General features: G+C 47.1%; 2 protein-coding genes across 7 annotated transcripts in view; one reads left to right on the top strand and one right to left on the bottom strand.

The window, feature by feature from the left end:
- The window catches only part of LIMK2 (LIM domain kinase 2), a 30,633-nt gene extending 11,035 nt beyond the window's left edge, over positions 1 to 19,598 (top strand). For both annotated transcript variants that reach the window (XM_021549978.2, XM_021549979.1), the window contains 14 exons: positions 3,982 to 4,117; positions 5,385 to 5,494; positions 5,724 to 5,912; positions 6,311 to 6,416; positions 7,736 to 7,932; positions 8,622 to 8,808; positions 11,161 to 11,247; positions 11,974 to 12,105; positions 12,372 to 12,428; positions 12,587 to 12,652; positions 13,448 to 13,622; positions 14,967 to 15,022; positions 16,806 to 16,963; positions 17,546 to 19,598. In XM_021549978.2, the coding sequence (XP_021405653.1) occupies positions 3,982 to 4,117; positions 5,385 to 5,494; positions 5,724 to 5,912; positions 6,311 to 6,416; positions 7,736 to 7,932; positions 8,622 to 8,808; positions 11,161 to 11,247; positions 11,974 to 12,105; positions 12,372 to 12,428; positions 12,587 to 12,652; positions 13,448 to 13,622; positions 14,967 to 15,022; positions 16,806 to 16,963; positions 17,546 to 17,702 (1,813 nt within the window). In that variant the 3' untranslated portion in view covers positions 17,703 to 19,598. The remainder of the gene's footprint in view (positions 1 to 3,981; positions 4,118 to 5,384; positions 5,495 to 5,723; positions 5,913 to 6,310; positions 6,417 to 7,735; positions 7,933 to 8,621; positions 8,809 to 11,160; positions 11,248 to 11,973; positions 12,106 to 12,371; positions 12,429 to 12,586; positions 12,653 to 13,447; positions 13,623 to 14,966; positions 15,023 to 16,805; positions 16,964 to 17,545) is intronic.
- PIK3IP1 (phosphoinositide-3-kinase interacting protein 1) lies at positions 1,667 to 26,904 on the bottom strand. Of its 5 annotated transcripts, XR_013340922.1 has the most exons (7): positions 26,803 to 26,904; positions 26,538 to 26,654; positions 26,331 to 26,450; positions 24,160 to 24,348; positions 23,945 to 24,023; positions 21,690 to 21,948; positions 1,667 to 2,103 (listed from the first exon to the last, which is right to left on the bottom strand). XR_013340922.1 is itself a non-coding variant. In XM_077787135.1 (6 exons), the coding sequence occupies exons 1-6, from the start codon at positions 26,885 to 26,887 to the stop codon at positions 21,741 to 21,743; spliced, it is 798 nt and encodes a 265-aa protein (XP_077643261.1). In that variant the 5' UTR covers positions 26,888 to 26,904; the 3' UTR covers positions 20,336 to 21,740. The 5 variants fall into 5 exon arrangements, 4 of the variants coding, with proteins under 4 accessions (XP_077643261.1, XP_021405655.1, XP_077643262.1 ...); XM_077787135.1 differs by lacking the exon at positions 1,667 to 2,103 and having other exon boundaries at positions 20,336 to 21,948; XM_021549980.3 differs by lacking the exon at positions 1,667 to 2,103 and having other exon boundaries at positions 20,336 to 21,948; positions 24,160 to 24,345.

Genomic DNA, 26,904 nt, shown 5'->3' with positions numbered 1-26,904 from the left:
GTACTGGTTTGGGAGTAAGGAGCCTATTGGTAAAACAGTCTAGGATAGGAGTAAATACTGCTGCACAGTTGCTGAGCTTCTTTAGGCAGCTTTCTGAAACAGCAGCTGCTTTCAGAAGAAGGAAAGTGAGCAGACACTCGTTATTTGTAATATGTGTAGGGTATTATGCTAAGCCATAGATACACCTTCTCCTGAGTGTGTGGAAATGGTTTTGCATAGTCAGAGCTTAAGCACTCTGTCTTTCTAGTAGTCTGTTTCCTAGCATCTGTTCTTCCTCGTCTGCTGTCTCTTACGTAGCCAGTGCACACACACTGCTAAGGGTGAGTAAGCCTTTGGGTGAGCTACAGGCTGGGCTGGTGCTTTATTCTGCAGCTCTCTGTCTGTGTGACTGTCCTCCCCCTGCCCTGCCTGCAGAATTGGAACCACGGCGCTCCCGAGCCTGGCCAGCGTTAACTGATCTGGCCTGACTGTGTGTGTGAGGGGGGCATTTTGTTAATGAGCCCTTCTCGAAGGGATCTGTCTCTTCAGTGCCAGGGAAGTCTTTGCTTCCATGAAGGGATTGCCTTTCATTTAGCTGTAAAAGAGATGCCACCAGGCACCAGTGCTGCTTTTCAACTGAAACTAGGCTAGTTACCTGTTGTGACCTGATCCTCCTACCACCCCCCACAAAACCAAGAGTCCATGGAGCAGTGATTTGGGAGCTCTTTCTGCACTTGCTGTGCTGCAGAGCATCAGGGCTGAACTCTGCACCCAGATGCTGCTTGTGGTTCCTGGAGGATGGCTGTGGGAGGCAAATTAATTTATTCTGTATAGCCAAATCTGGGAAATGAAGAATTATAATGTCTGGTCTGTAAAATCAGAGCAGGGTTCTGCAGCTCTGAAAATGGTGGCTGGGCAGCAAGAGGAAGCACACATGCAGGTATGGCTGTTACCAGTCCTCCCTGAAACTTGACCACCATGGTTTGCTGCTCTGTAATAGGAATAGCAAATAATCTAGGAGGAGATTAGTGGTTTCTAATCTATAAAAGATAGAGGAGTATGGCATACTCCTTTTGGTTGCGGTGACTGGCAAAGGTTAGCTTCCTTAATATTTGTAGCAGTTAATTGCATTCCTGTCTCAGCTGATGTGAACCTTGGTGCAAGGGCACAGCCCCAGTGAGGCGGGAGAGGAAGAAATGGCAACTCTTGTATCTTCTGGGATAAAATTCTGACATATCTCTTCAATGAGAGCCTTGTGGAACAATCATGTGCTGCTTTTATCATTTGGTGAATAACAAAAAGCATTGAAGCCATACCTGTGTGCTGTCAGCCAGTTTCCCACACCTCCCAAGCCTTTTTGAGGTTACAGAATGTCATTTTATAAGTGACAAAGGTGCTGCTTGGCAGCATGGGCTGCAGCCATGTCCTGTTCCTGGCAGGGATTAACCAAGCAGTCAGTTAGACCCATTCCAGCATCCAGCCTCTCCAGGGCTGCTTGCTCCGTTCCTGTTGCCTCATTGCCCAGGGTGGGGCACTGGGCCTTAAGCTGCAAACTTGTCCTGCCCAGATTTGTTTAATTACATAGCAGAGAACTGACTGTTTGCTGGCTCCACCTCCTCACCTTCATTTTGCTATAGGTGTGTTCCAAATTAGATACCAGCGCTTATTTCCGGATGGAAGCAAACTTAACTAAGTGCTGTAAGGTTGAACCAAAAAATTTAGTACTAGAGGAGGGGTCAAGGGAAGGCAAATGCACATGATTCTGTGGAGCTCACCTAAACAGAATGGCAGTTTGTATTGCTTTTGCAGAAATTTTACATTTACTTGGGGAGAAAAAGGAAGGGATTGAAGGTGAATTTTAAGAGGGGTGAGGAAAGGGAAGGTGATGTGCTTAAAAACAAATCAGTGACCCACCTGTGTGGAGAGAACACAGACTTTCAGAACAAGTCCTGAAATCCTGGTGAAGCAGTCTCCAGCACTGCTGTCTGCATCCCAAGTGCAGGTCTGGTCACAGCTCCCTGTTTGAAGATGTAATCACTCGTGGAGCACACACTGGTACAGGCATGCATGGAGGAGTTGGATAAGTCTGAGGGATCCCATTTGCCCATGCTGAGCCAGATGTTCCTGCCACAAAATGATAGAAATCTTTGCTGTTAGTCTCCACTTGCTCTTTTTTCCCTCCCACTCACCTATTTGCTCATTCAGCATGGAGTATTTACTGCAAATGGAAGCCAAAGGCCAGTGGTTGAAGGCACTGGGATGCCTTCTGGGTCTCTTGCATACCAGGAGCAGGGTGTAACCATGACAGTGCCTCCAGGCTGGGGCTCAAGTGATGTACGTACCATGTAAAGCAATCTTAAATTACTGTTCCCTCTGCTTCTCACAAAATTGGCAGGGCCTGTTGCATGTGCCAGAGTTCTTTCCCATCCCTTGGAGGGGGAACAGGATCTGATGCTCCTCAGCTGGGAGAACAAACATTGTAGAAGCCAAATACATCTTAAAGAGCAATCTTTCTGAGGGGAGGGTGCAGCACTACATGAGGTGTGTTTTTCCCTACAGCCAAAGGCTGCTTACAAGCAGCTTTACCTTGTTGCTTTGCAGTCTCTTGAGATGGAGCAAATATCTTTGTGCTCTCTTGGAGCATGACCAGCCTCACAGATCATCCTGCTCATTGCAAACTGCTGGAGTCTACAAAGAATGTCTTTGGCACAAATGAGCTTTTAGGAAGCTCGTGAGAGGTGAAGTCAACTGTAGCTCTCATCTTAGCCCTGGGAGCATGTGCTCCTCCAGTGCCACCAGCAGACCCCAGCACAGTGAGTGCTGAGGGAGACCAGCTGCCTGGAGGGACACCCACCTAAACCCCCATCCCACTGCAGTGCTTCCCCCCTAGTGCAGTAACTGAGACAGATGACAGGATTGATCCTCGAAGTGTTTCTTTGAACCGGTTATTGGTGACTAACCTGGATTCTGCACTCAGAAATGGCCAGTGCCAGACTTATTTTCCTTTTAAAGTCTGAGAACATGCTGCCCAGGGCTAATGGAATAATCCTTACTGATGCAACTCCTGTCTGTGCCTTATCTCTCCAGTAAGTCACACCTCAATGCTGCTGAACTCCCTTGCCCAATGCATCTTGCTGAGGCAGGATTATTTTGTATTCAGCAAACTTTTTTTTTTTTTTTGGAAGGATGTAGATAGATGATTAATAATGGTTTCTTGTTGAAATAGAGGCTGACAGATATGTGAAGGATTTGAGGATTCTGTTCATGAAATCAGAGAATTAGTTTTATTTAGGGTTTTTTTTTGTGGGTTGTTTGTGGTGTTTATTTTCTCATACACTGTGATCAGCAGAAGGGAGAGGTGGACTTTAATCACAGTTAATTGGTGGATGCAGTAAGTATATAGAGCTCAGGGGATGAACTGCTTTGAAAACTCTCCCTCAACTGCAGAATGCTGCAGTTTACCTTTTGGGAGAGGCCTTCCTACAGAACAACAGAAAAACTTTCCAGATAGGTTGGTGCAAATCTAGCTTTGCATTTCAAAGGGAAGTGGATGCTGCTTCTCAGTCCTGCTTCCTGAACTGAGGAGGCAGGTGCCCTGGCATAAGGGTGATGCTATAGAAACACTAAGCAGAAACAGAGCAGAGCTCTTGCTGTGCTGGGCAGCTCTGCAGCTGGAAACTTGCATCCAGAAAGAGGGAGAAAGCAGAGGAGCAAAATTTATAAATGTGGGTTTCAATGTGTGGGCTTTGTTTTAAAATTTGGAAGCTTCTTTTTCTTTGTAGTGGTTGAATCCACCTCTCCTTACAGACCTTGGGTTTGGTGCAAATTTTCAGTTCAAAGAGCACTGGCAAGTGGAAGGGTTTAGTACATTTAGTACATCTGTAACTGGCAGACCTACCTGGTGGTGAGCTGCTGCTGAATATTTGTGTTCTCCATGCAGGAAAGGACTGTTGATTTATGACTTGCTGCCAACTGGAACTTTGTTCTTTTGTTTCCTTCAAGGTGCTCTGAATGCCAGGATCCCCTCACTAACTGGTACTATGAGAAAGATGGGAAGCTGTACTGTCACAAAGACTACTGGGGGAAGTTTGGGGAATCTTGCCATGGCTGCTCTTTGCTGATGACTGGACCTGTGATGGTAAGGACTTTGAAGGACTCCTGCCTGGAGGCAGAACATGCCTGCCTTCATCTCCTCAAATTTAGTTGTGAGTTATTTTAGGTATTCAGATAACCAAATAAACTGAGGGTAATAATCTCCATGTTACTCTTATCTCTAATCAAAGATTAGAAATGGAGCTTGTGTGTGCATCTTCTAGATAAAAATTAATTTTGAATGGGGGTAGCTGTTAAAGGAGGGAGATGTGAGGATCTGAAGCACATGAACAAATCAAGTGCTGAAAAGTACAGACCTGAGAAGCACAAAGGTGATTCAGGGGACATCTGCTCAGTTTCTGTAGCACAGTGCCTCAGTGTCTCCAGGGGTGATTTTGCACTGCACTGTGGAGCCCAAGCTCTCGGCTCAGGGTGAGCAGCAGGTTCTGGCTGTGGGAAAGTTGCCATCCAAGTCCCACCTTGGCTGTGGCCAGAGTGCTTTTTCAGGCTGACAATGTCCTGAAGCAGTGTTAGCCCCGACTGCTTTGATGCATTGAACTCTTCCTGCACAATATGGGCTCATCTAAATGTTTCCCTCCTGCCACAACCTTGCAAATATATAAACTTTAAAACTGCCAAGAATGAAACAAAACCATTATTTTTCTAGAGCCTAAATAAAAAGCAGGATGGTACTCAGTAATATGATTGCTACCTCAAAAGGAAATACTGAGAAATGTGCAAACAATTTCTCATTGCCTGCAAAAGTCTTTGCTTAATAATATCACTAAAGGAAGTTCACGTAAGGGAAATAGAAAAATAGACCAATTAATTAAAATATTCTTTAAAGGTATTTTTTGTCTCAGTTTGTGCTTTTTTTTCAGTCAGCTAGCTGGTTAAATATCTGAATTTGTGCACTGCCTGTCTGCCAAAAAAAAAGCCCTTTCAGCTTTATTAATTCAGGCGTAACATTAATTATCTTGCCAAGAGCAACTGAACAGGAAGGTTTAATACCTTGTTTAGTAGTCTGCAGCAGACTGTCAACTATTTTTGATAGTTGAGCAACTGCCAAATACAGCAGAGGTTCCTGGGACACAAGCTTTGCTTAGAGCATTGATGTGTTTGTTTTGGAGTTCTGCAAACAAGGTGCCATGGATGGGGTTCAGGAAAGACAGAATGGACTAATATAACTCTTCAGGAAAAAACAGCCACTTGCCTTAGAGATGTGAGTGAACAGGTTAATTGGAGAGGAAAGCAGGAGCTGCATCTGCTGATGGGTTTTGGCCCTCCTAAGCTACTCCCTTTTCTGTCTGTAGGTGGCTGGCGAATACAAGTATCATCCTGAGTGTTTTGCTTGTATGAGCTGCAAAGTGATAATCGAAGATGGGGACACTTATGCACTGGTGCAACATTCCACTCTCTACTGGTAAGAGGAGATGGACTTTGCCACAGAGCTGCTTCCTGCTGGGTGTAAGCCGTGTTCAGCTGGCTCAGAGTGGTTCAGCCAAATGCTACTCTGAGGAATGCCAGGAAGCGGCCTTGGAGGGAGGAGTGGTGTAAACACTAAAACTATGGCTTGTGGTCAGTGAGAGAACTCAGAGGTGTGAGTTTGGCAGGGAGGGATGGGACATAATGATTTTCTTCACTTCTTCCAGTGGAAAATGCCATAACCAGATTGTGCTGACTCCAATGATAGAAAAACACTCCACCGAGTCCCTGCGTGAGCAGCTGCCTTATACACTGACCCTCATCTCCATGCCAGCAGCCACAGATGGCAAGAGGGGGTTCTCTGTGTCTGTTGAAGGTGGCTGCTCCAGCTATGCCACTGGTGTCCAGGTCAAAGAGTGAGTATGACCAGGTTTTGTGCAATACATGTCCGTGCAGAGGGAGCTGGTAAAAGTCCTGCAGCACTGTTGTCCTGAGGGAATCTTGGCATTACAGGGACGTAGGTTGACTAATAGTCATTTGTGTTTGGCCTTCATTTCAGTCTTGTGACAACTGATAATTGTATCTCTCAGTGCTGTCTCCTTCAGTCAATGCAAAACGTTTGGACTAAAATTTTACACTGGTGATATGAAGAGCTCTCTCCAAACCAGCTCAGACCTAAGCACCTGATATAATGGTAGCTCCCTGTGTTGGTAGATTAGCACTGGTTTATTTCAAAATACAAATATGAAGGGGAGAATATTTTTGATAATTTTGGCTAAACTGATTTCACACAGACTGTAATTCCCATATTCAGAGTTAACAGGATGCACATCAGCCCAGATGTCCGAAACGCCATCCACCCTGCAGATCGGATCCTGGAGATCAATGGAGCTCCTATTCGGACATTACAGGTGGAGGAGGTGGGTAGAGCTCTATTCTGAAGCCTCCTTCTCTGCCTTCCTACATCTTTTCTCTTCCCTGACACTGTTCTCCCACCTTACATACTGTGTGTGTACATCACTAGTACTCGTGCTGACAGGAGGAATAAACATGAAGGCAAGCTTTGCCTTCCAGCTGGAGTGGAAAATGTAACAGATGGAAATGCAGTTAGGATTCAGTCCTAATTTTGTGGCGTTCAAATGTGAAGGGAGGTAATAAGAAAAGTCTAGGGCTGTGACAGAGAGGCTGTGAAGAATTTCCCATGTCCTGCTGGTAAAGTGCACAGTTCTGATCCTTTTACAGGCTAACACACAAGGGCCCAGCTGATCCTAGGGACATTTTCCATTGCAAAAAAAAAACCTATTTGCTGTCTTTATTTACAGGTAGATACTTTCTACAGATATCAGGTGATGCTGCAAGAGTGTAAGGGGGGCACCATTACCTGCACTTCCCAAGGGGTTTATTTACTGTTGGCACTAAAGAGAACATGAAGAGCACAAGGCATCTCTAAGATAAATCTCCATGTAGCTTTTGCAAAGCTGTTTTTTGCAGTGCTGTTCAAGGTGGAAACTTGTGTAGTTTTTGAACGCTTCTCAGAGAAAGAAAAGTATTTAATAGAGTCATAAAATACCAGACTGGAAAGCACCTCAAGGATCATCTAGTGCAATCTTTCTTGACAAAAGCACTATCTAGAGCACTATGTCCAGCTAAAACATAAATGTGTCCAGTGTTGGGGAATCCACCACTTTGCTGGGGAGATTATTCCAAGAGCTGATTGTTTTTTGTAAAAAAATGTCTTTGTGTCTACCTGGAATCTTTCCAGGATTATTTTGTACCCGGTACCCCTTGTATCTTCCATGTAACTCCTTGTGAAAAGGGAGTCTTCATCTTCTTTGTAGCCACTCTTTAAATACTGGAACATGGTGATATGGTCTCCCCTAAACCTTCTCAAGGCTGAACACACCCACTTCCCTCAGCCTTTCCTCACGTGGCAGCTTCACAGCACTTCAGTCATCTTTGTGGCCCCTCTCTGGACCCTCTCCAGCCTGTCCACATCTTTTTTATATAGGTTACTTGTAGCTGACCAGAAAGAAGTATTGGAAAGCATAAGGAACTTCTGTGTTGCCAGTCTGATTTGTCTGATAGGCAGTTGTGGTGCACACAACTAAACCACAACTATGGAATGATCTCACTGGACTCTCTCCTCTGATTCCTGAGGGGCATTCCCTGTGCCTCCTTTGCCTCCTGTAGTTTGCATTCCTCCTGCCTGCTGCTATCCTGCCCTTTGGTTTGATTTCAGGTGGAGGAATTGATTCGCAAGACAAGCCAGACCCTTCAGCTGCTGATAGAGCACGACCCTGTGTCGCAGCGCTTGGACAGGCTTCGCCTGGACTCCCGTCTTCCCAACCACATGAAGACACCCATGTCCCCACGCTCCCTCTCCCCCCTGGACATCAAGGAGAACCTGGAAGGAACGCTGCGGCGGCGCTCCCTCAGGTAAAGACGTGGAAGCACTCTGACCTGCCCTGCCTTTGCACTGTGCTCCCTGGCTGGGCAGCTTTGGCCTTGTGATGGCAATGACTGTGGGGACATGGCTTGTGTCGGATGTGAGCCGTGGTATAAACCAGTGGAGAAATCGTGGAGAGCTTTGGATTCTGTTACACTCTCTCTCCATTCCCTTTCAGGATGACAAATGTTCCTTAATAAAGATAAGGAACTCTACTGTTAACAGAGAAAAGCTACTGTGTTTCAGAGTCAGTAAATGTGAAGGTCAGGTTTTTACCAGCCTCAGATGACTGGGGATGAATCTGGGGAAGGGGAATTTGGCTGAGATCTGGGGCTTGGGAAAAAGTCTTTCTAAGAGTGGACCACTCAGGTGCTCATTTAGTCTTTTTAGAGATAGTAAGTGATGTGTCTTCACAGCTTCCTCCCCCTGTTCTCAGAAGTCCACCTCAAACTGCCAGTGCAGGAGAGCTTCTTGTTGTTGTTGTTATTAGGCAGCTCTAACTTGGAAGCTGCTCTGGATTCATAGTGTTTCCACAGTGCTGGGAGAGCACCTGGTTTTGGAGATAGTAAAAGCATTGGAGCACATTAGAAACTGGTCCCTTAGCAGTAAATGATGGGATATGCTGGACCAAAGGTTACTCAGCAGCTTCCCTGATCTTCCTGTCATCCTTGTTTTCCAGGAGAAGTAACAGCATTTCTAAGTCTCCTGGCCCCAGCTCTCCAAAGGAGCCGCTCCTTCTGAGCCGTGACATCAGTCGTTCTGAATCCCTGCGCTCCTCTTCCAGCTGCTCCCAGCAAATCTTCCGGCCCTGTGACCTGATTCATGGTGAAGTTCTAGGAAAAGGATTTTTTGGACAAGCAATCAAGGTGAGGGAGGTCCTCAGACTTTCATCAATTACTTTGAGTACAGCAATGTCTCCCTGGCTTGGCATCCTTCACCACAGTCTCAGTGGCTTTGCCTTGCCGGTAGTGATCAGTCTTGGATCTTCCCCGGTTTGCTCTGAGATCCATTTCTGTTTCTTTCCCTGATCATGAGTGTGTCTGACTGCAGCTGGCTTTGACTTTGTCCCCTTTGAATGTCAACCTTGGCCATACATGTTCATCTCACAAGTCAGATTTAGCACTCCAGAGTGCCTGTCACAGCGGGCTCCTGGGTGAGGTGGGGAAAACAGGGAACAGGCCACACTCTCTTATGAGCATCTTTCATATGATGTACATTCAGCCCCCCAGCATTTCTTACCCACCCTTAGTGTGGCATGTTCAGGGGTTTGCCAGGCTGATGTAGTGATCATGTCTGAACCCCTGGCACAGCCTAAATGGCTTGTGTGGGGGTAGTGGTCAAGTTCTTGGCATGACTCTCACAGTCCTAATCTCAATCATTCTCTTGCATTTAAGCTCTCTGATCTTGACTGAGGGTACTCCAGCAGTTCTATCCCAACATTCCTGACAGCATCAGGGACAACTTCCTCTGTCTTGTTAAGGTCCTGTGAGTTCCTCAGTACTCAGACTGCACTCACCATGGGATGGGACTCCTCCCCTTACACTGGTATAAACTTGAGGTGTCCAGCCACCATGTTCATCTCACGCTTCCATGGGAGGTGATAAGGCAGCTCTACAAACAATGCTTGATTCATACTAATGAGCATATTTCTCTTCTTCTCTGCTCATAGAGAAATATCAGGTGCAGGTAAGTAAAACCTTTGCTCTGTTGCATGCTTTTGTCGTCTGTGTCCCAGCAATTACTGGCACAAAGGCATTTCTTTTCTGCTCAAATTGCCCCATGGCTATCCTGTTCTGGTGCATGCTCTGGGAGTTAAATTTGCCCCCATGGAGTTTCATGTGACACTTGTTTTAGTTTTGCTGGTATGTTAGCTTAAGAATTCCACTTAGTCTTGCCTTTGTCTCTTCACTTCCCTTTATCACTGGATATTAGATGTCCCTGGCTGAAACATGCAGTGTTCCCTGGCTCATTACTTGTGTATGGATGCTTGATTTCAGACAGGAGCAGAAGAATATTGTACTCTTGCTTCTGTTGTGTTATTCCATGCACTCACATTCCACCCGTGTCAGCTTTGTTATGTCCATGGCTCCAAACAGAACTGGTGTGTCACAGTGTTTGCAAGAACTCATAAGCTTCCAAAATACTGTAACTGGGTCATGTGTTCTGGATTTTAGTTCTAGAGGTTTTGTAAAGGCCTATTATGCCTCCTACCTTTAAAACAAAAAAGTGACATTTTTCTTAGGCTTCAGATTGACTGGATGTCAAGTACTGTATCTGGTCACATAATTCTCTTCTGATCAGAGAGGCAAGGTGGTTGTTTAGTTTGCTGCAGATCTTAGGGAGCCAGAGTTCTCCAAGTTAAGCAAACAAAGAGGAGAGGATTTCCAGGAAAATGTGCTCATAGGAATTTGGACCCTTCCTATTCACTCCTGCACCCAATGCAAGCAAGCCTGAGCTGGTTACAAAAAACCTCCATAATACATCCAAATGCCAGGAACTAGTTGGAGACAGGCAAACAGTTCTTGAGGAACTGGAAATGCTTTCCATGTCAAGAGCCAGGAAATTTATTACCTTATTATTATGATGGATTTCTTTGTGTTTTCCACTGTTCTAGGACATTCCTTGCATGTTGAGACACACTGCTCCAAAGGAGCAAGGTAAAATTAACTGCTTCCTGCCTTAACTGAACAGCCTGTGTGCACTCCAGTTCCACTTGCATGTGGATGAGATTCAGATTCCCCATAAAGCCAAAGCATTTATAATGCAGTTTTGGGTTGTTTGGTTTGGTTTGGTTTCTGATGCAAGTGAACGTTGATTATTTTGCTGACAAAGAATGCAGTTAGTAAAGGCTGTGTACAAAATGTGAGCATCCCGCTGGATAAATCTGTTCCATAAGGGAACTTGGAGGCATGCACCAGTGTGGAGGCTTTGGCAGCCTGTGTGCACACTCAGCCCTGTGCTACCCAATCTGGAGCCCTCAGCTCTGGGTCTTGGCATGATCCTCTGTCAGCTTTAGGTAGTTTCTGTTTCACATAAGGCATCTTTGGTGAATTCTGAAAGGAGAAGTTTCACATGGTTCTCAGCAGATCTCTGAATTTCCTCCCATCTCTCTTCTTCTCTGGATGGAGGGCAATGCTACACTTCTTCAGAAGTTGCAGGAGCATTGGAGCTGTGTATTCTTGAACCTTGCCTGTAGTTGTGGGTTTTGTTTCCACCAGGTGACTCACAAAGCAACAGGAAAGGTGATGGTGATGAAGGAGCTGATTCGCTGTGATGAGGAAACACAGAAGACTTTCTTAACAGAGGTAGGAGCAGGATTTCAAACAGCTTCTGAGCCAGTAGTGTGGTAGAACTCTCCCATCTTCTCCAGAAAGAGATCCTGCCAGCAACCTGGCAGGAGTGAAGGTGCTGAGGAGGGAGACATTGCATGGGGAAAAGCTGACATGGGCTGAATGATTGCTGCAGTGAAGTGTGACTCACACTGGGCAATAGAGATTGCTTCAGCTCCAGTTCATTAATTTTTCAGTGATAAGAGCAGCTTCAGTCAGAAGCAAATTGAGCTGTGCAGTACATAAAGGATTTATCCCTTGAGCCTTGTGCATAAGTACAAAGGATGAGGGCCAATATCTGTAAGATATTTAAGACTCATGCTGTATTTAAGCAAAACTATTTTCTTGGTGGCTGCCTATTGTGTTTTTCAAAGTCGTATTTAGCTTAAAGGCAGCTCCCTAAACACCTGACACTGCTTGTTGTGGCCCTAACACACAGAGACCCAATAGCTGCTTTGGAGAGTTACACCCTCTGAAATGCTAGCCAAACTCAAGGGTGCTCCCCTTAAATACTAAAATCAGGTTAATTGCACAGCATGAAAATGAAGAGGCAACAGTTAATTGACTACTTTAAGCTTGGGGTTTGAGTGTTCTCTGTGATCCCTGGACAGGACTTTGAGCACTGGAGTGCTTTTCTCCATAGAACAGATCTGTCAGGACATGTTCCATTCACTTTTTGGGGTGGGATGTCTCTGCTTGCAGGTGAAGGTGATGCGCAGCCTGGACCACCCCAATGTGCTGAAGTTCATTGGTGTGCTGTACAAGGACAAGAAGCTGAATCTCCTCACTGAGTACATTGAGGGGGGCACACTGAAGGACTTCCTCCGCAATGCAGTGAGTATGGACACCTGGGAGACATGTACTCAGTGAGCCTGGCTGTGCTGATGGTTGTATCAGCCTCATGTACTCATTACTAGTCTTCTTTGGAGCTGTGTAGTAAAGCTGCTTTGTAGCTGTGGGTGAGCTTGAGGCAGGAAGCCTCTTCTTTCTGGGGCTGTATTGTGTGTCTCTGAGTGCTGTAAGGGTCTCTGCTGTGAAGGAACTGCTGTCACCAGCTGGCTGGTAAGATGGTCCCTGACCATTGAGGATTTGTCTTTCAGGACCCATTCCCCTGGCAGCAGAAGGTCAGCTTTGCCAAAGGGATTGCCTCTGGAATGGTGAGTTGGACTGAGCAGACTCTAGGGTCAGGGTTAGTGCCTTCAGGAGGGTGGTGTATGAGGGGCTGTGGATGCTGCCTGATACTGGAATTGGTTTATTGAGTCTGTAAATGCTCAACTGGGAACTCCTAACACCAGATTCTCTCCTTCTGCTCCAGGCTTATTTGCACTCCATGTGCATCATTCACAGAGACCTGAATTCACACAATTGCCTGATCAAGCTGGTGAGTTACACCTCAGTTCCCACCGCATGCTGCTCCTCTCCTTGGCATCTTCCTCCCTTGGTTTTCTCCACATGATGTTCCCTCTTTTGTCAGGGTGGAACTGATTTCAGAGAGGCTTTGTGCCCTAAGCAAAGGAGCTTTATTCTCACACAGAACTTTCCAGACTGATCTAGCTTTCACTGTTTCTGTGTTCTGTTCTATTACCACCCTTCCTCTGGTAGCAGCTCCTATAAGAGTCACCTGCTGAGAGTTAGTACAGCTCTGTTCTTTATCTCAACTATGAAATGTTCTCTGCAGCTGTTTCTGTTCTTTTAACCACTCCATTACCTTTTATTGGCACTCAGGATTCAGACAAGTGTGTAGGTGTATCCACATGTGTCTTCTCTCATTTTTTTAAAAGCTGGGTCACAAGATTTTTGTGTAGTTTCATTCCCTCAAGCTGACCATTTTTCACTTGGCTTCAGACAACCCAGGATGAAAGTCCAAGTTAATTCCTGACCAGATAAAAGAGAAAGATCTAAAAGGAAAGGTCCAGGTTTCCCCTGGCAAGTGTAGCCAGATTGATGGGATAAGTGCTAGCAACCACACAGGAAATAAGATCATGAAGGGAGCAAGTGACAAATTTGGATCATGAATTGGGTCTCTGACACTGGACATCTTGCTGTGCTCATGTGGCTGCAGGAAACCTGGATAGCTGTCCTTAGACTATAGTTGGTAGTGAAGAGGAATTGCAGCCTCTTTGCTCCTGAAAGGGGCTGAGAGTAACCAGTGGCTTGTACTAAATTCCCCGTGCAGGATAAGACAGTGGTGGTGGCTGACTTTGGTCTGTCCCGGCTGATTGTGGAGGAAAGGAAAAAGCCAACTTTGGAGAAGCCGTCTGCCAAGAAACGGACGCTGCGCAAGAGCGACAGGAAGAAGCGCTACACGGTGGTTGGGAACCCGTACTGGATGGCCCCAGAGATGCTGAATGGTAAGAGTCCAGCAGCAGGGAGCAGGCAAGGAGACAGCCTGTGACAAGGTACAGAGATGACAGGATTACTGAAAGTTTCTGTGCCCGGTAACAACTAAACCTTTTTGAGCCTGTGGTTTTAGAGCTGCTAATGTGGAGGCTTTTCTATACACAGAGAGGCCATAGCTGCAGTCCTGCAGTGTCTGCCCTGGTAAGCCTTTGTACCAGCCCAGGTAATGTTTCTGGCTTGACAACAGGATTCTTCAGGAGGGCAATCCAAATAAAATAAAAGACAAAAGAGGCCTGAGATAAAACTGAACCCAAGACCAATTTCTGTTACAGCGTCATACTTTGGAACTGTCCCTTGAAACAAGGAATCATTACATTCTGGGATGAGGTTTATGTGTGCTGTTGCATAGATCTAGAGAGAGGCTATGTGCTGCCAGGTTTGCTGAAGGCTCAGGATTCAGGTGGGAGTTGTCCAAGTGCAGGGAAATCTGGGTTTTGACATGCAACCCTCAGTTGCATTCATTAAGGTTGAGCTGTGACCCTTAGAGAAAAAGCTGCCCCCGCAGGAGTTGAGATGAGTGAAACACAGTGGATAAAATTGCTCTGTCACCAGGTTGAACAGTTTGGCTGGCTGGGATATCACACTGTCCAGCACAGCCTACTGGGGAAGGGAAGACTGGGCTCCTCTCCTCCAGCTCAGTTCTCTATGTTGCTTTCTTGTGTGTGGTTCTGTTTGCCTTTCCTCAAGGTCTCCAGCCATAACAAAGGCTGAGGCTGCTTCTCTAAGTTTGTCTCAGTCCTGGCTTTTGTCAAGAGAACAGCAAAAGCATAGTCTGACATCAGCTCTGAAAGCAAGGCTGCTTACCAGCTACTGGTTGGAGGGGTGTGTCTGTAAGCAGAGCATGGCATGCTGGAGCCTGCCAGTTTTCCCAGGATCAAAGTGCTGCCGGTGTGTAATTTATTATCTCTGCAGTCACTGCAGCCAGGACTCACTGGCTGCTGGGGAAGCTGAGCACTGGCTCCATGCTCTGTAGAGGCACAAGAACAGCAATCAATGGAAATGGGCAGAAGCTTTCCATAGTTATCCTTAGCATTTGCTCAGATCTGATACAGTGTTGTCCTGTAATTCCCCAGTACAAGAGAGAAGCGTGCTTAAAATCTGTAATGGCAGTGTAATCCAGTTGGTATATACAGATCTTGGGGTGACCGACCCTGCTCAGGTTTAAGCCTTGCTTTGTCTCCTGTTTTAGGGCTCTCCAGGGAATAGCCTTAGTTAAGCTTGGTACTGGCAGTTCCTGAAATAGCTGGATGGGGAGCTCTCTCTTTACAGAGCTGAATGTCTCATGTTTCCTACAGGACAGAGCTACGATGAGATGGTGGACATTTTTTCATTTGGGATTGTTCTCTGCGAGGTAAGACAAGGATATTACACAGCATCTTTAATGTCCCCATCTCTGTGTACACATGGTATCACCCAGATCTCTGCACCTGAGTGTGCAGCCTCTGACCTAACAGCACATTATTAGTGAATTAGACTGGGAGAACAAGCTTACCCTGCCTCTGTTTCCTCAAGTAAGATAACTGTCTTGTAGTTTTCTGGTCCCAGTTTCTTCCTGGACTGAGAGAAGCTGTGCAAAAGTCATCAAGTTCTGACTGAACCTGCTATCTGTTTGAAAGTAGATGTATTCCCTAGAGCTGTGATGCTTTTTTTTTCTGCCTCATTAAAAGAACAATCAGCTGCATAATCTCAGCAAATTCAGGGCCTCCACTGGGGATGGCACTTCACTTCAAAAAAGTGGAAACAAAAACCTCTTTGCAGGTAGATTAATGAAGCTTGCACCCTGAAGTCTGTTGGCTTAGTTTATTTCTGAGCCAATGCAGAGTCTCACTGTTATATCAGGCTTTTCTATCTGCAGAACAAAAAGCAGCACTTGAAAGCTGCAAGGTATTTTCAGTTTAAAAGGTATGTATGACTGTGGAAATACAGATTAATGGCAGGCTGTTATGTGTTACACAGCAGTTGCAGGAACACCAGGGGATGCCAGCACAGTTTCATTTTCAGTGTTTGGATAAATGGGACAAAGAAAATGACTGTGCATAAATCTTTGGCCTCATCTGGAGCTCTGTTTACACTGGGCCCTCCTCTCAGAGAATGTTGTGGCTGTGAGTGATAGAGTTAGGAACTTGAAAAATCTGTATGTGGGAATAAAACAATTGTTACATTTAGAAAAAAAGACAAATAAAAGGGTAGTAGCATATGAACATTCTCTTTGCCACGAAAATTATGATAAAAAAAAAAACAAAACTAAAATTAAACACTTAGATAAGGAAATAAACCTGCCAAAATACATAATGGGTGTTTTCTGTCTAGTTACAGGATGTAGCTGTCATGCTGAGTTACTGGCATAGAAAAGCCTGGGTGGTTATAAATAACACCCCTTCTATGATACCCAGTGAGGCTTTAAACCTAATACTCTGTCCATGTGAAAGTTTGTGTTGACCTTCTGTGTCCAGATCACCCCACAGCTCTCTGCTCTGGGCTCCTTCCCTCCTACACTTGTGCTGGAGGTGGTGAGCACTGGGGCAATGCTGGGGCAGGGCTCCCCTGCCCACCCAGCTCTTTACTGGCTCTCTTTTACCTGCAGCCTCCTGGGTGCCAGTTATGGTTGTTCTTGTCCGACCCAGCCTCTGGCTGTGGTGGGGGTTGAATCTGTCAGTGGCAGAACAATTCAGAATTAGAGGTGCTGTTGGCTTCTCATCATTGTTTAGGACAGGGTCTGTACTGAGGGGCTTTGCTGACGGTGTGGTAAGATGGTTAGAAAGGGGAGGGATGGGATGGTGATGCAGGTTGCCTTAATTACCTGCAATCAGGAGAGACTGCATCATCCTCACTGTGGAGCTCCCTTGGAGGGGCCCATCATGCTGTGTCTTCTGGCAGAGAGGCCCTGGGCAGAAGGAGAAGGCATCTGGGACTTCCTCCACGGCCATGGACATGTTGCCAGGTCTTGAAAAAGTTTCCAGTGAAGTTTGCTGCACATACTGACATGAGCAAGTGGCTTCATTGGAAAGGAAGAACAGTGTTTCTGTTGTTTAATATTCACCATAATACTTTGAAGGAGCCCCTGCCTGATGCAGAGAGTTTGTTAACACTCTGAAACTGTTGCAGTACTTAAGTGCTTCTCTCACTTTCCCTAGATCATAGGCCAGGTTTATGCTGACCCAGATTGTCTCCCACGCACACTGGATTTTGGCCTTAATGTCAAGCTGTTCTGGGAGAAGTTTGTTCCTGCTGATTGTCCTCCAGCCTTTTTCCCTCTGGCTGCTATTTGCTGCAGACTGGAACCAGAGAGCAGGTAGGTTTGGGGTCTGGAGGACTCCTCTTTGGAAGCCTGCAGGATGTGTCTGTGTACCCATAGTGGAAGGACTGCTCTGCACAGAGGGCAGCTCCAGCCATCTATGGGAATGCTCAAAGGCTTCCATGAGTGAGAGGCTTCAGAGTCAACAGTCTGGGAGAGAGACTGCTGTATGGTGGAGATGTCTGAAACAATTCAAAGTCAGAGTAAAGAGGGAATGATTGTTCAAGATTTCTCAGGTACAAACAGTAGGAGCAGACTTTGACAGTAAGGTAAATACTGCATTTGATTTCAGTTATGAAACTTGTAGTTTCAGTTTCAGTTATGAAACTTGTAGCTTCGGCTTGTAGTGTTGCTGCCAAGTAGGCTCCAGAGAGCCAGACCTCCCTGGTCACTCACTGGCTATAAAAATGGGTAGCCCAGACAGATGAGTGCTTTGTGGTCTTGAAATCTGAATGGGCAGGAAATCATGTTCACCACTCTGTACATGGTACAGGGACCTGGATGGACAACTAGTTTAGCCTTTCCAGATGCTGTTCTGCTTCCTTTTTGCTAATAATGTTTCCTCACTGCTGCTTCTAGGCCCCCTTTTTCTAAGCTGGAAGATTCCTTTGAAGCTCTCTCTCTTTACCTGGGAGAACTTGCCATCCCCCTTCCATCTGAGCTGGAGGAGCTGGACCACAATGTGAATGTGCAGTATGGACTGAGCCGTGACAAGCTACCTGAAAACACAACCTAGTCTGCTCATCCTGCTGCCTGTGCCACTTCCATTGGAGCTGGGATGAGCATCAGGGAGGGAGGCACTTCAGCCACTTCCAGGGCATTAACGGGGCACCACGCTGTGCACCTGCTGCACTGCCTCTCTCTCCCCATCCAGCTTCCCTCCTCTTGGATATCCTGATTCACTGTGGATTCCTGGCATGTTTCAGAAGCAAAAAGGATCGTTTCCTGCCAGCTGCACCTAGGAAAGCCGCTGAACACTATTTTTCTGGCTTGAGAAATATTTCTCTGGCCTTTTCAGGCTTCTTTACTGTGGTGCCTTAGAACTTGGCTGCAAGCTGTGAAGCCAACTTGGCCTGTCTGCCAGGGAGGGAATTGCTATAGGAGACTCTCCTGGGTAAGGACCAGTATTTCTGGAACAGCTTCTCCCACTGACTGCCCTGCCCAGAAAGCTGGGGAAATTGGATATCTAGCAACATGTCTCACCAGGACAGCACATGTATGTATTTCCATGTGTTTCCCAGAACAATCCACTGAGATTTTGGCCTCTGACACACATCAGCAGAAGGAGTAAAAAGCCCCAGGAATTGGGCAGCTCTCCTGAAAAATGTCTCTGGGGAAACACATATGAATTGTTGTTTTGGTTTTGTGGGCTTTTATTCCTTCTGTGTCTCTGAATACCTCCAAAAGCCTGCCTAGAAACACTAAGACTGAGCTCTGCTTGCCCCTCCTGATGGCAAATGAGGCAGGCAGCAAATGAGCCACTGGAGCATTTTCAGACCCTGCACCTGCAGTGAACTTGCCTGCCCAAAACCTTAACCTAGGTGAAAGTATTTGAACCTGAATGTGTAGTTCTGCACTAGGCACTGGGTGTGGACATTCCTGAGTGTTTGAGCTCTTGACCTGTGGATGTGAGGTGACAGAAATGGAGGCAGAAGGTGCTTGTCAGAAAGCCAAAGGTTTGAAGTGGCTCAGACCTTGGGCATGGACAATGGGAAAAGGGGACTTGCCCAAGGTTAATTAAAGGATGGACTTGTCATTAATAGAAAAGTGCTGGAGAATGTTCCATCCTCTCTGGAGTGGCAGCTGGAGAACTAATAATTCAGTTGCCACTACCTCATCCTTTCCTGCAGATTGTGCAAGTTGTTCCCTTTGAAGGTCCTTCTTGCAGCTACTGCTGTAGCACCTGAGCTGATTCTCCAAACAGAAATTTTCCTCAGGGTCATTCCCTGCTCTGGAGGGGGGGAAAAAAAAAGGGCTTGGAGCCATTGGGAGGTGGGTAGGGCTGTATTTTCTTCCTGTACTTCTCTTCTTCCTCCCTTGGTGGGAGAAGGAAGGAAGGAAGCTACTGCTGCAGTAGCTCACATGGTAGGTAGAGCTGAACAACAAGCTGAATCAAGTTCTGCTCTAAGTCTCACAAACATCATGGTTTAACTGGATTTTTAGTGTGCTCCTTTTTCCTTCCTCCTCCTTTCAGCATGGGGTGGGGAATGGGTGTTAGTCTTTGCTGTTACTTTGGTTTCCTCCCCTACCCATGAGTTTAAAGTATTATGTAAAATAACATGGGACCATGCATCACCTGACATCAGGTATGCAAGGGGGGTGTTTTTAGTCTGTGTAGTGGTGTTTTAGAAACACTGGGGACTCCCTGTGCTGTACGTCAGGCAGGAGCCTCTCTAATCTGGGTCCAGTGGATCCAGGATTGTTAATAGGATTTGCCCTTTCATTCCCCCTCCCAGGCTGGTTTGTGAGGGGATCCCTGAAGGGAGAGTCCTGGGTGATGTGTGGGTGGGTTTCATGAACTGTGATTTGCACAGCTCCACGTTCTAACTAAATTAAAAAGCAGTAACCATATGCTATTGAGAACAAGATTTTGTGGTCTCTGTGTTAAATAAAGCCGGAAGCCGTAACTTTCTCAGGTTTCTATTGTAGTCACAAAATGGCAACACCAAAACTGCCCAGATGATAACACCCTTTTTTGAGTCAGTGAACTTTGCCACATTCACAAAACTGCAGAAGCACAGTGCAGTGCTCTGTAGGATTATTTACCTGGAGTGAGGGAAAGGGAACAAGTTAAGTCCTGTTCATTCGCTGGTTGGTTTTAAGGGTGGACAGGAGTCAGCAGATCATGGAGCCTCTCCATTTTCCTTTTCTAATCCAGGGATAAAAATACAACCTGTTCTTGGAAACATCTTATTCTGAAATATGTAGTTCAGGGGACTTTTGTTAAGGCAACAACTGAACAGAAATACTGCCTCTGTTGGTACCTCTTGTAACCTGCTGTGCCCTGTCTCCATTGTACTTCTCAAGGGATGGAGCAGCACCAAAGCAGAACTGACCCAAGTCAGTGCAGGAAGGGGCTGTAACCAAGAGTCTGTTCCCATGGGCCAGCCTGCTGAGTCACCCACAGCTCACACCCCAACAACTGCTTTTCAGGAAGTGTCCCAGTCCAAGAGCAAATGCTGGCAGCAGGGAGACAAACTCCATGCCCCTGTCAGTGCTGGTGCATGAAGGCACTGCTTGTAGGGATTTACTTTTGGGCCTGGCAAAACTGAAGTGGCACCTTCCCTTCTCCTCAATTCAAAGTCTGAAAGAAGGCAAAGGATGCTGCTCTGGCAGGAGGAATGCACAGATGAGCCACAGTCCACATAATTATACAGAGCATTCTTCTTTTAAGCTTTAATACAAGGTAGCACAGTCTGCACCTTCTCATAATGAGGTATTTAAAACATTTTACAAAGAAATGGTATTCAAAGGCATTTAAAAATAAAATATTTCCCTTTTCTGAACCAAACGTTAACACTAAAACCCCTGCTGCCAAGTGCTGCTCCCTGTTAGGCCCACAGCTATAAAGCAGATGGCTAGAAAACTTACTTGAATGGCTTGAATCCCCTGAAGCGGGGACAGATGTTTCCCTGAACTGGCCTTGCCTTGATGCCATTAGGCAGACACTGCAGCAACCATCCCTTCCAAACCCCCTGAAATGCTAATAAAAGTTGTTACAAAACCTCTCTAATAGGACCAGGCTCTGTAAGTAAGTAGTCTTGCTGCATAAGCTGAGTGTGTGACAGGCTGTGCCAGGAGCCACACCAGAACTTCAGTATCTTACAAAACAGCTGCCCTGTTCTGCCCTTAGAGCCACAACTGCTGCACTGTGACCAGGGTGACCTCCACAGCTTGGCCACTCTGTCCAGCACTGGCTCTGTAGGAAGCCTAGGGAATTCAAAAGAGGATGTTATGTATCCTCAGTGATTAACCTGCTATAAGTAACTGAAGGGCAATTTGTTTTCATCACTCCACAACTACCTACCACTCACCCTGACTTTCCTGAACTGTGTAAATGAGCAGGAGGCACAGACAGACCCCCCTGGACACCTACAACTGGCTATGCATGTAGCACCACAGGGAATGGAGAAGTGGCCTCAGCCCTGGAAGACCTGGATTTGTCAAGAGCTTGAGGAGTGCACTGGGGCTAAACATTCTACTTCTGGCCAAAGATATCCCTCAAATAAGCTCTTCCTTGGAAAAAAGCCTGATCCAGTAGCAGGATTCTAGACAGTGATTCCAGCTCTCAGCCACTAAAGCAAAAAGGCAGGAACTATAATCAGAGTGTAATTATCTAGCTAAATCTGACATGAAGCTCCCCTCAGTCCCTGCAGTACTGTTCTCTCCTGAGGTTCCAGGCTGAAACTTAATTAACAGTGCACACCATTAAATAGGAAAAGAACATAGAAAGAGGAAGCCACGACCACACTCCAGGCTACAGGATCTGTGGCCAGTTTTAAGCCTGGCCCATCATCCCCCCCAGCTCCTTGGCACACCATGGAGATAGGTGGGAGGAAGCAGCAGGGTCCACCACACCAGTCCCCAGCTGGTCATGCACTGAACGGTGCCCCTCGAACAGATGATGAATAGCCCATTGCTCTGCTCCTCTGCATCACCTTCATCCGGCGTTCATCAAAAAGAAAACAAAATAGAAATGAACACACGCAACCCCTGCACTCACAGTGGGAAGCTGGAGGCTTTGCTCAGCCTGTAGCGCTCCTGCCTGAGCTGCTCAGGCACCAGGAGTCCCCGCCTGCCCCATGAGGGGGCCGCTGCCATCCCGCGTGTCCTCCACAGGCGTCTGGTTGGTGTGCACCACAATGGTGTTCTCATCCACGAGCTCGCAGGTGGGGTTGCTGAACGCTGACAGGGGCAGCGTGATGCGCTGCATTTCACGCTCATAAACCTTCTGCTCGTGCTTCTCCTTCAGGTCTTTCCCCCTGCATTACAATAAAAACCAAAACACATACATGGGGTGAGGGCTGCTGCTTGGATGGAGAGTCTCAGTAAAGCTGATGGAGTAGAGAAAAAGGGACTCTGCTCTTTAAGATAAACAGTGGTTTCAGCTGCATACAAAGGGCCAGAAATATTCCCTACTGTAAGCAGAGGACAACAGCTGGGCATCTTTGAAAAACAAGCAGCCAAGTGAAGTCTGTCCCTCCCTCAAACTGGCTTATTCACTGACATTGCTGCTGATAAATGACTGTACAGCCAGGCCCATCCTTCAAACCACAGAGCTGCCATGTGTTTCCTTATCCTTTTCAGTCCCACAGCACAGCCTGGTTCAGGCCCAGGGGAGAAGTGAGACAGTGCAGAGGCCACTGCTGTGGAATAGAGCTGCTGTAACCTGCTTCATCTGAAACAAATACTAGAGCTGGTGACAGCTTCTGCCTTTTGTTTCAGCAAATTAAGCTGTCCAGAAAGTATTAAAGCTGACTTCAGAGCTGGCCCTGCTTTCTGCCACTGCAGCTCTAACAGCTTATTGCCACAACCAGCTCCTCAAACCTACCTTAGTCTCCAGCCTGTTGCTAAGTGAAGGAACACCTCAGTAATTTGCGCTGTGGAAGAACTGCCTTGCTATAAAAATGGATTTGGCATTAATAGCATGTTGTCTTCAGAAAAACTATGTATACCAAAAACTACTAAACCCATTAAAGGTTTCTCACCACACCTACTACCCAAACCTGCCGGCTTGTACATGCAATTTTGAGATCAAGGCAAGGAAGGAGACAGTAAACCTGCTGTACATCCCTGCTGTGAGCTCTCTGCGACTGGAGAAGCAAAGCTGCCTTTGGACAAAGCCCAACACTGGTCTATTGCTTCCTCCCACCAAGAACAGGAGAGAGGTGGGACAGGCACCACTCGTTCCTCCTGAGGCTCATGATCTCAAGCAGGCAGAGCTGCTGGGGTTTCCTGTTGGCATTTTGGCTGCTTTTCAAAGCTGCCTACAAGTGTGCAGCAGTGGCTGCTGTTCCTGCCAGCACACAAGACAGCAATCGCTGAAGTGACACCTCAAATCAGATTCCTCGACAAGCAGTGCTCTGTTTTGCCCCTTATGTAACACTCCTCCCTCTGCTTTTTTTCTGTCAGCATTTATTATAAACACTTACATAAGGACATGTCCCAGCTTGGGAAAAGGGTTCCTTCTGCTTGGTTGTGTCAGACTGTTGTCAAACAGCCAAAACATAGAACAAACCCTCCCAGAGGAGGGAGCCTGGGCCTTTGCTTGCTGCAGTGACAATCACTGCTATTTGTTAATCCTGCCCTCTCTCTTTGACTAAGCAGCTTGTTACTGCCACTACCCTCAAACTCTGCTGAGCTACAGAAACATTTCTGTCCAACACAATAAAGTGGCTGAAAAAGAGTAACTGAAGTAGATATCAAAATTGGCCTTAAAAGTATACAGGAGCTTTGCTAAAAATGAACTTGAACCAAAAAAAAAAAAAAAGTACTACCTGACAGTTAGCTTCATAGGATAAAATGCATTAGTAGCAAAAAAGATTGTCAATTGTTTTTCTTCTAAAGATAGAGAAGTTAGGGGAACAGGTGGCCTGCTGGAAGAATTGTTCTTTTTCTGAATAAAATAAACTTCCTGTGAGGGCACCTGGGATCTGCTCTTTCCAGTTCTGACAAAATCCTGCTCCCCTGGATACATCTGAAAAAAACACATCAAGGTGCACATGCACACACAAAACCCAAATATCAAAGAGGGCAATTTGAAACTTTAAGTGAAATAGAACATCACAATAATAGGGGCATGGAGAAGAACAGAGTTAATTCTTCAGTAGTTCTTTCCTCAGTGTGGCAAACCAACTTGCTCAATGTGCCATAATCATACACTTCTGTCCTGTTCCCTTGGGATCTGGTTGGGTCTGCAGGTGCTCAGACATTCCTGCTCTATATTCAGCAGCTTCTGAACAAAGAACAGCCACTCACCTCTTATAGATGTATCCCAAGACAATGCCAGCCCCGATGGCAATGATTATCACCATCATGATCAGCCCCAGCACATAACCTGTGGAAAGGGAAAAAAAAAGAGCCAAAATTATGAGGCAGCAGATCAGCTATAATGTTGTTTTCAGAACCTCTGTTGTTTTCAGAACCTGCCAGAATTACAGGAATGGATCTATCACAGCATCCCGGGTTTGTACCTAGTATCCCTAAGTCCTTTTTTTCTCTGGAGTTCATCTGTACTCTCTGACTGATGCCGATGACGGGCTGCACCGCGGCTGCCTCGCTCCGGGAGGGCAAGGTATCAGCTGGTTCAAACACCTGCTCATCCTCCTGGGAAGTACCAACTTCTGCTGTAGGGACTGGGGCTGTGGTAGCTGTAGCATCTGCTGAGAGGAGAAAAAAAAATATATATACAACATACCATTCACTTATGAGTACTCCAAAACAACGTGTCTTGAGAGTGGGACAGCTCTAGACTGCTATCACTGAACTGCCTTCAAAGCACACTGAAAAACACTTTTCCCCTTAAGTTGCTCCCCCTTAAGTTGTTGCCAGAAATCCTACCAAAGTAGACCAGAAATGTACTCCTCCCCACACTTTCCTTTGACATGAACCTATTTAACTAAAGAGCCCAAGAAACCAGCACAGATGAAAGAAGTCAGACTGCAGAATGAGACCCAGGTTCAGGGCATGAGTCCAGAAGATACACAATGACTTCATTTAGTGTATAGATCAACATACAGGCTGCAGCTTCAATCATGCTGAACAAGATTATGAGAATCTCCATCCCATCTCCCAGGAGCCTATTTATCTTTCTTCTACCTCAATCTTCCTGACACAGGAAAGTTTGACAGGAGACTTCAGCTGGTATGAAACCAACCTGGGGATATTCTTCCCTGGTCCCTGTTTGCAGTGGGTACCAAACTAATAGTCTGGGACACCACTGGACAGGCTAAGTCAGAGCAGCTCTCAGGCAGCACAGCCACTGACTAAGGACAAGTTCCTTCCTCAGTCAAGGCCCAGAAATGGCACCCAAGGATACAGGTTCCTTCCCAGCCCTGTTTTTTATCTGCTCTTTTTCATCAACAGCATTGAAAGATTTTCAAGGTAGCTCCTTCTTTCATGCCACAGTTTAAGTGGAAGCTGTAGCACTGTAAAAGCTGTGGTGACAGTGTAAAGTAGGTATCTATTACCTTTTCTACACAAAACCCCCTCCTTTTTGGAAATGCTATTCACAGTATGCATCTACACCTGAAAACTCACTCCACCTGCCTCTCCCCCCACAGCAGGCAATTACTTCATGTGGACTTTCTATCTGCAGCCATTTTGAGTCTTCAGTGGAATGTGAAATGGAAGTACAGAAGGGAGTCAGAGACAGGAAATCAGGGGTACTGCACAGTAAATTCACATAGGGTCAGCCAGGGCAACTGAACTAAAGTGAACTGTTGGACCATGAAAAGGTGCCCCCTCTGAGATGCAAAAATAAGAAACCTATTAAATACGAAAATGGCTGAAAGGTCAGGTAGCTCTTCTGATCCTAAAGCTGCAAGAATGTTTTGAGTAAGGATCTTGGCAGCAGAACATTTTTTTGCTTCATCTTTAGGGAAAAGCAGCAAAAAAAGAGCAAAGTGAAAAAAAGGGGAGGGTGTATGTGTGTGGGAAATGTATTTAGATGCAAGGATAGCAGTCTCAAGGGGCAGTGGTGCGAGTAAATCTTGTAGGGCTCAGAAAGTAGTAAACAGTTCAAAAAACCCCAAGTGGTTACTCTGATGTCAGTCAACACTGACACCTCCTCTCCCTGAAACAGGCTTCCACTACAGTTCTTTTGGCAAACTCTTTCTCACTGTGACTATCAAGGAGGAATCCAGTCTTTCCATTTCTTACCGTCCTCCCTTCTAGTTCTCATTTTTTCCACATTCTTCCCCTGCACCCCGTACTCATATTCCCACTGGCAATCCTTTAACAGCAAGAAGCTTCTTTAGTCAGCCATAACATGCCCCACAGCAACAGTCTACCCACAGCTCAGCAGTTCCTAGATGTCCAGACCTCAGCCTTTTGCAACACAGCTAGAGAGCGCTATGGTGATAAGCGAATTGTGGGGGAGTGGGGGCTTTTCACAGGCCTTTTCTGGCACTAATGGCAAAGCTCTAGGGGCGGAGCACGGCATAGCTGGGAGGCAGATGTGCACGCACAGGCGGCGGCTGGAGGGGAGCCCTGGGTACGCGGTGTTTCCGAGGGAGGTGCTGGCGTAGTCCGGGGTTGTTTGTGCGCCGGAGGGACCCACCCTGGTGACAAACCCAGACCCCAGCCGTAGGGGCCAGGCCAGGGTGGGCAGGAAAAGAGGGGAGCCGGCGGCGGCCGCTCTTACCTGAGCACTGGGCGATGTCGCAGGATCGCCGCTCGGGGATCCCGGTAGCGCCTTGGATGTAGCACCAGGGCGCGGCGTCACCGTCCGGGTTCCTGCAGCTGTTGTGGTCCTCATCGACTGCTAGGGAGCAGCGGGGCCGTCAGCGCGGCCGCGGCACCCCCCGCTCCCCCGAGAGCCCCCCCCGCCTTCCCCCGGCCCCGGACCCACCTGCCGGGAGCGCGGCGCCGGGGCCGCTCCGCACCGTCAGCCAGTTGAGGCACGGGGCGCCGCCGGTGGCCACTCGCCGGCTGCCGCGGTAGGACGCGCCGTTGCCGCGGAGGCATTCTGCGGAGAGACGAGCCGAGCCTCGCGGGCGGCCCGAGCAGCCCCCGCCGCTCCGAGCAGCTCCCCAGCACGGCCCCCGCCTTCCCCACGGGGGTGTTCCCCCTGCCGAGACCGGCCTTTGTCCCCCACAAAGCCGGGTGGCACTCACCCTCGGCGCCGCGGGCGGCCCCCAGCAGCAGCGAGCCCAGCAGCAGCACAGCGCGCAGCGCCCGCCGCGAGCCCCCGGGCAGCATCCTCGGCGCGGAGGGCG

Source organism: Lonchura striata, chromosome 18, assembly GCF_046129695.1.
Source record: "Lonchura striata isolate bLonStr1 chromosome 18, bLonStr1.mat, whole genome shotgun sequence".
In the NCBI taxonomy this organism is placed as follows: domain Eukaryota; kingdom Metazoa; phylum Chordata; class Aves; order Passeriformes; family Estrildidae; genus Lonchura; species Lonchura striata.
This window is presented reverse-complemented; position numbering and strand designations above follow the sequence as displayed.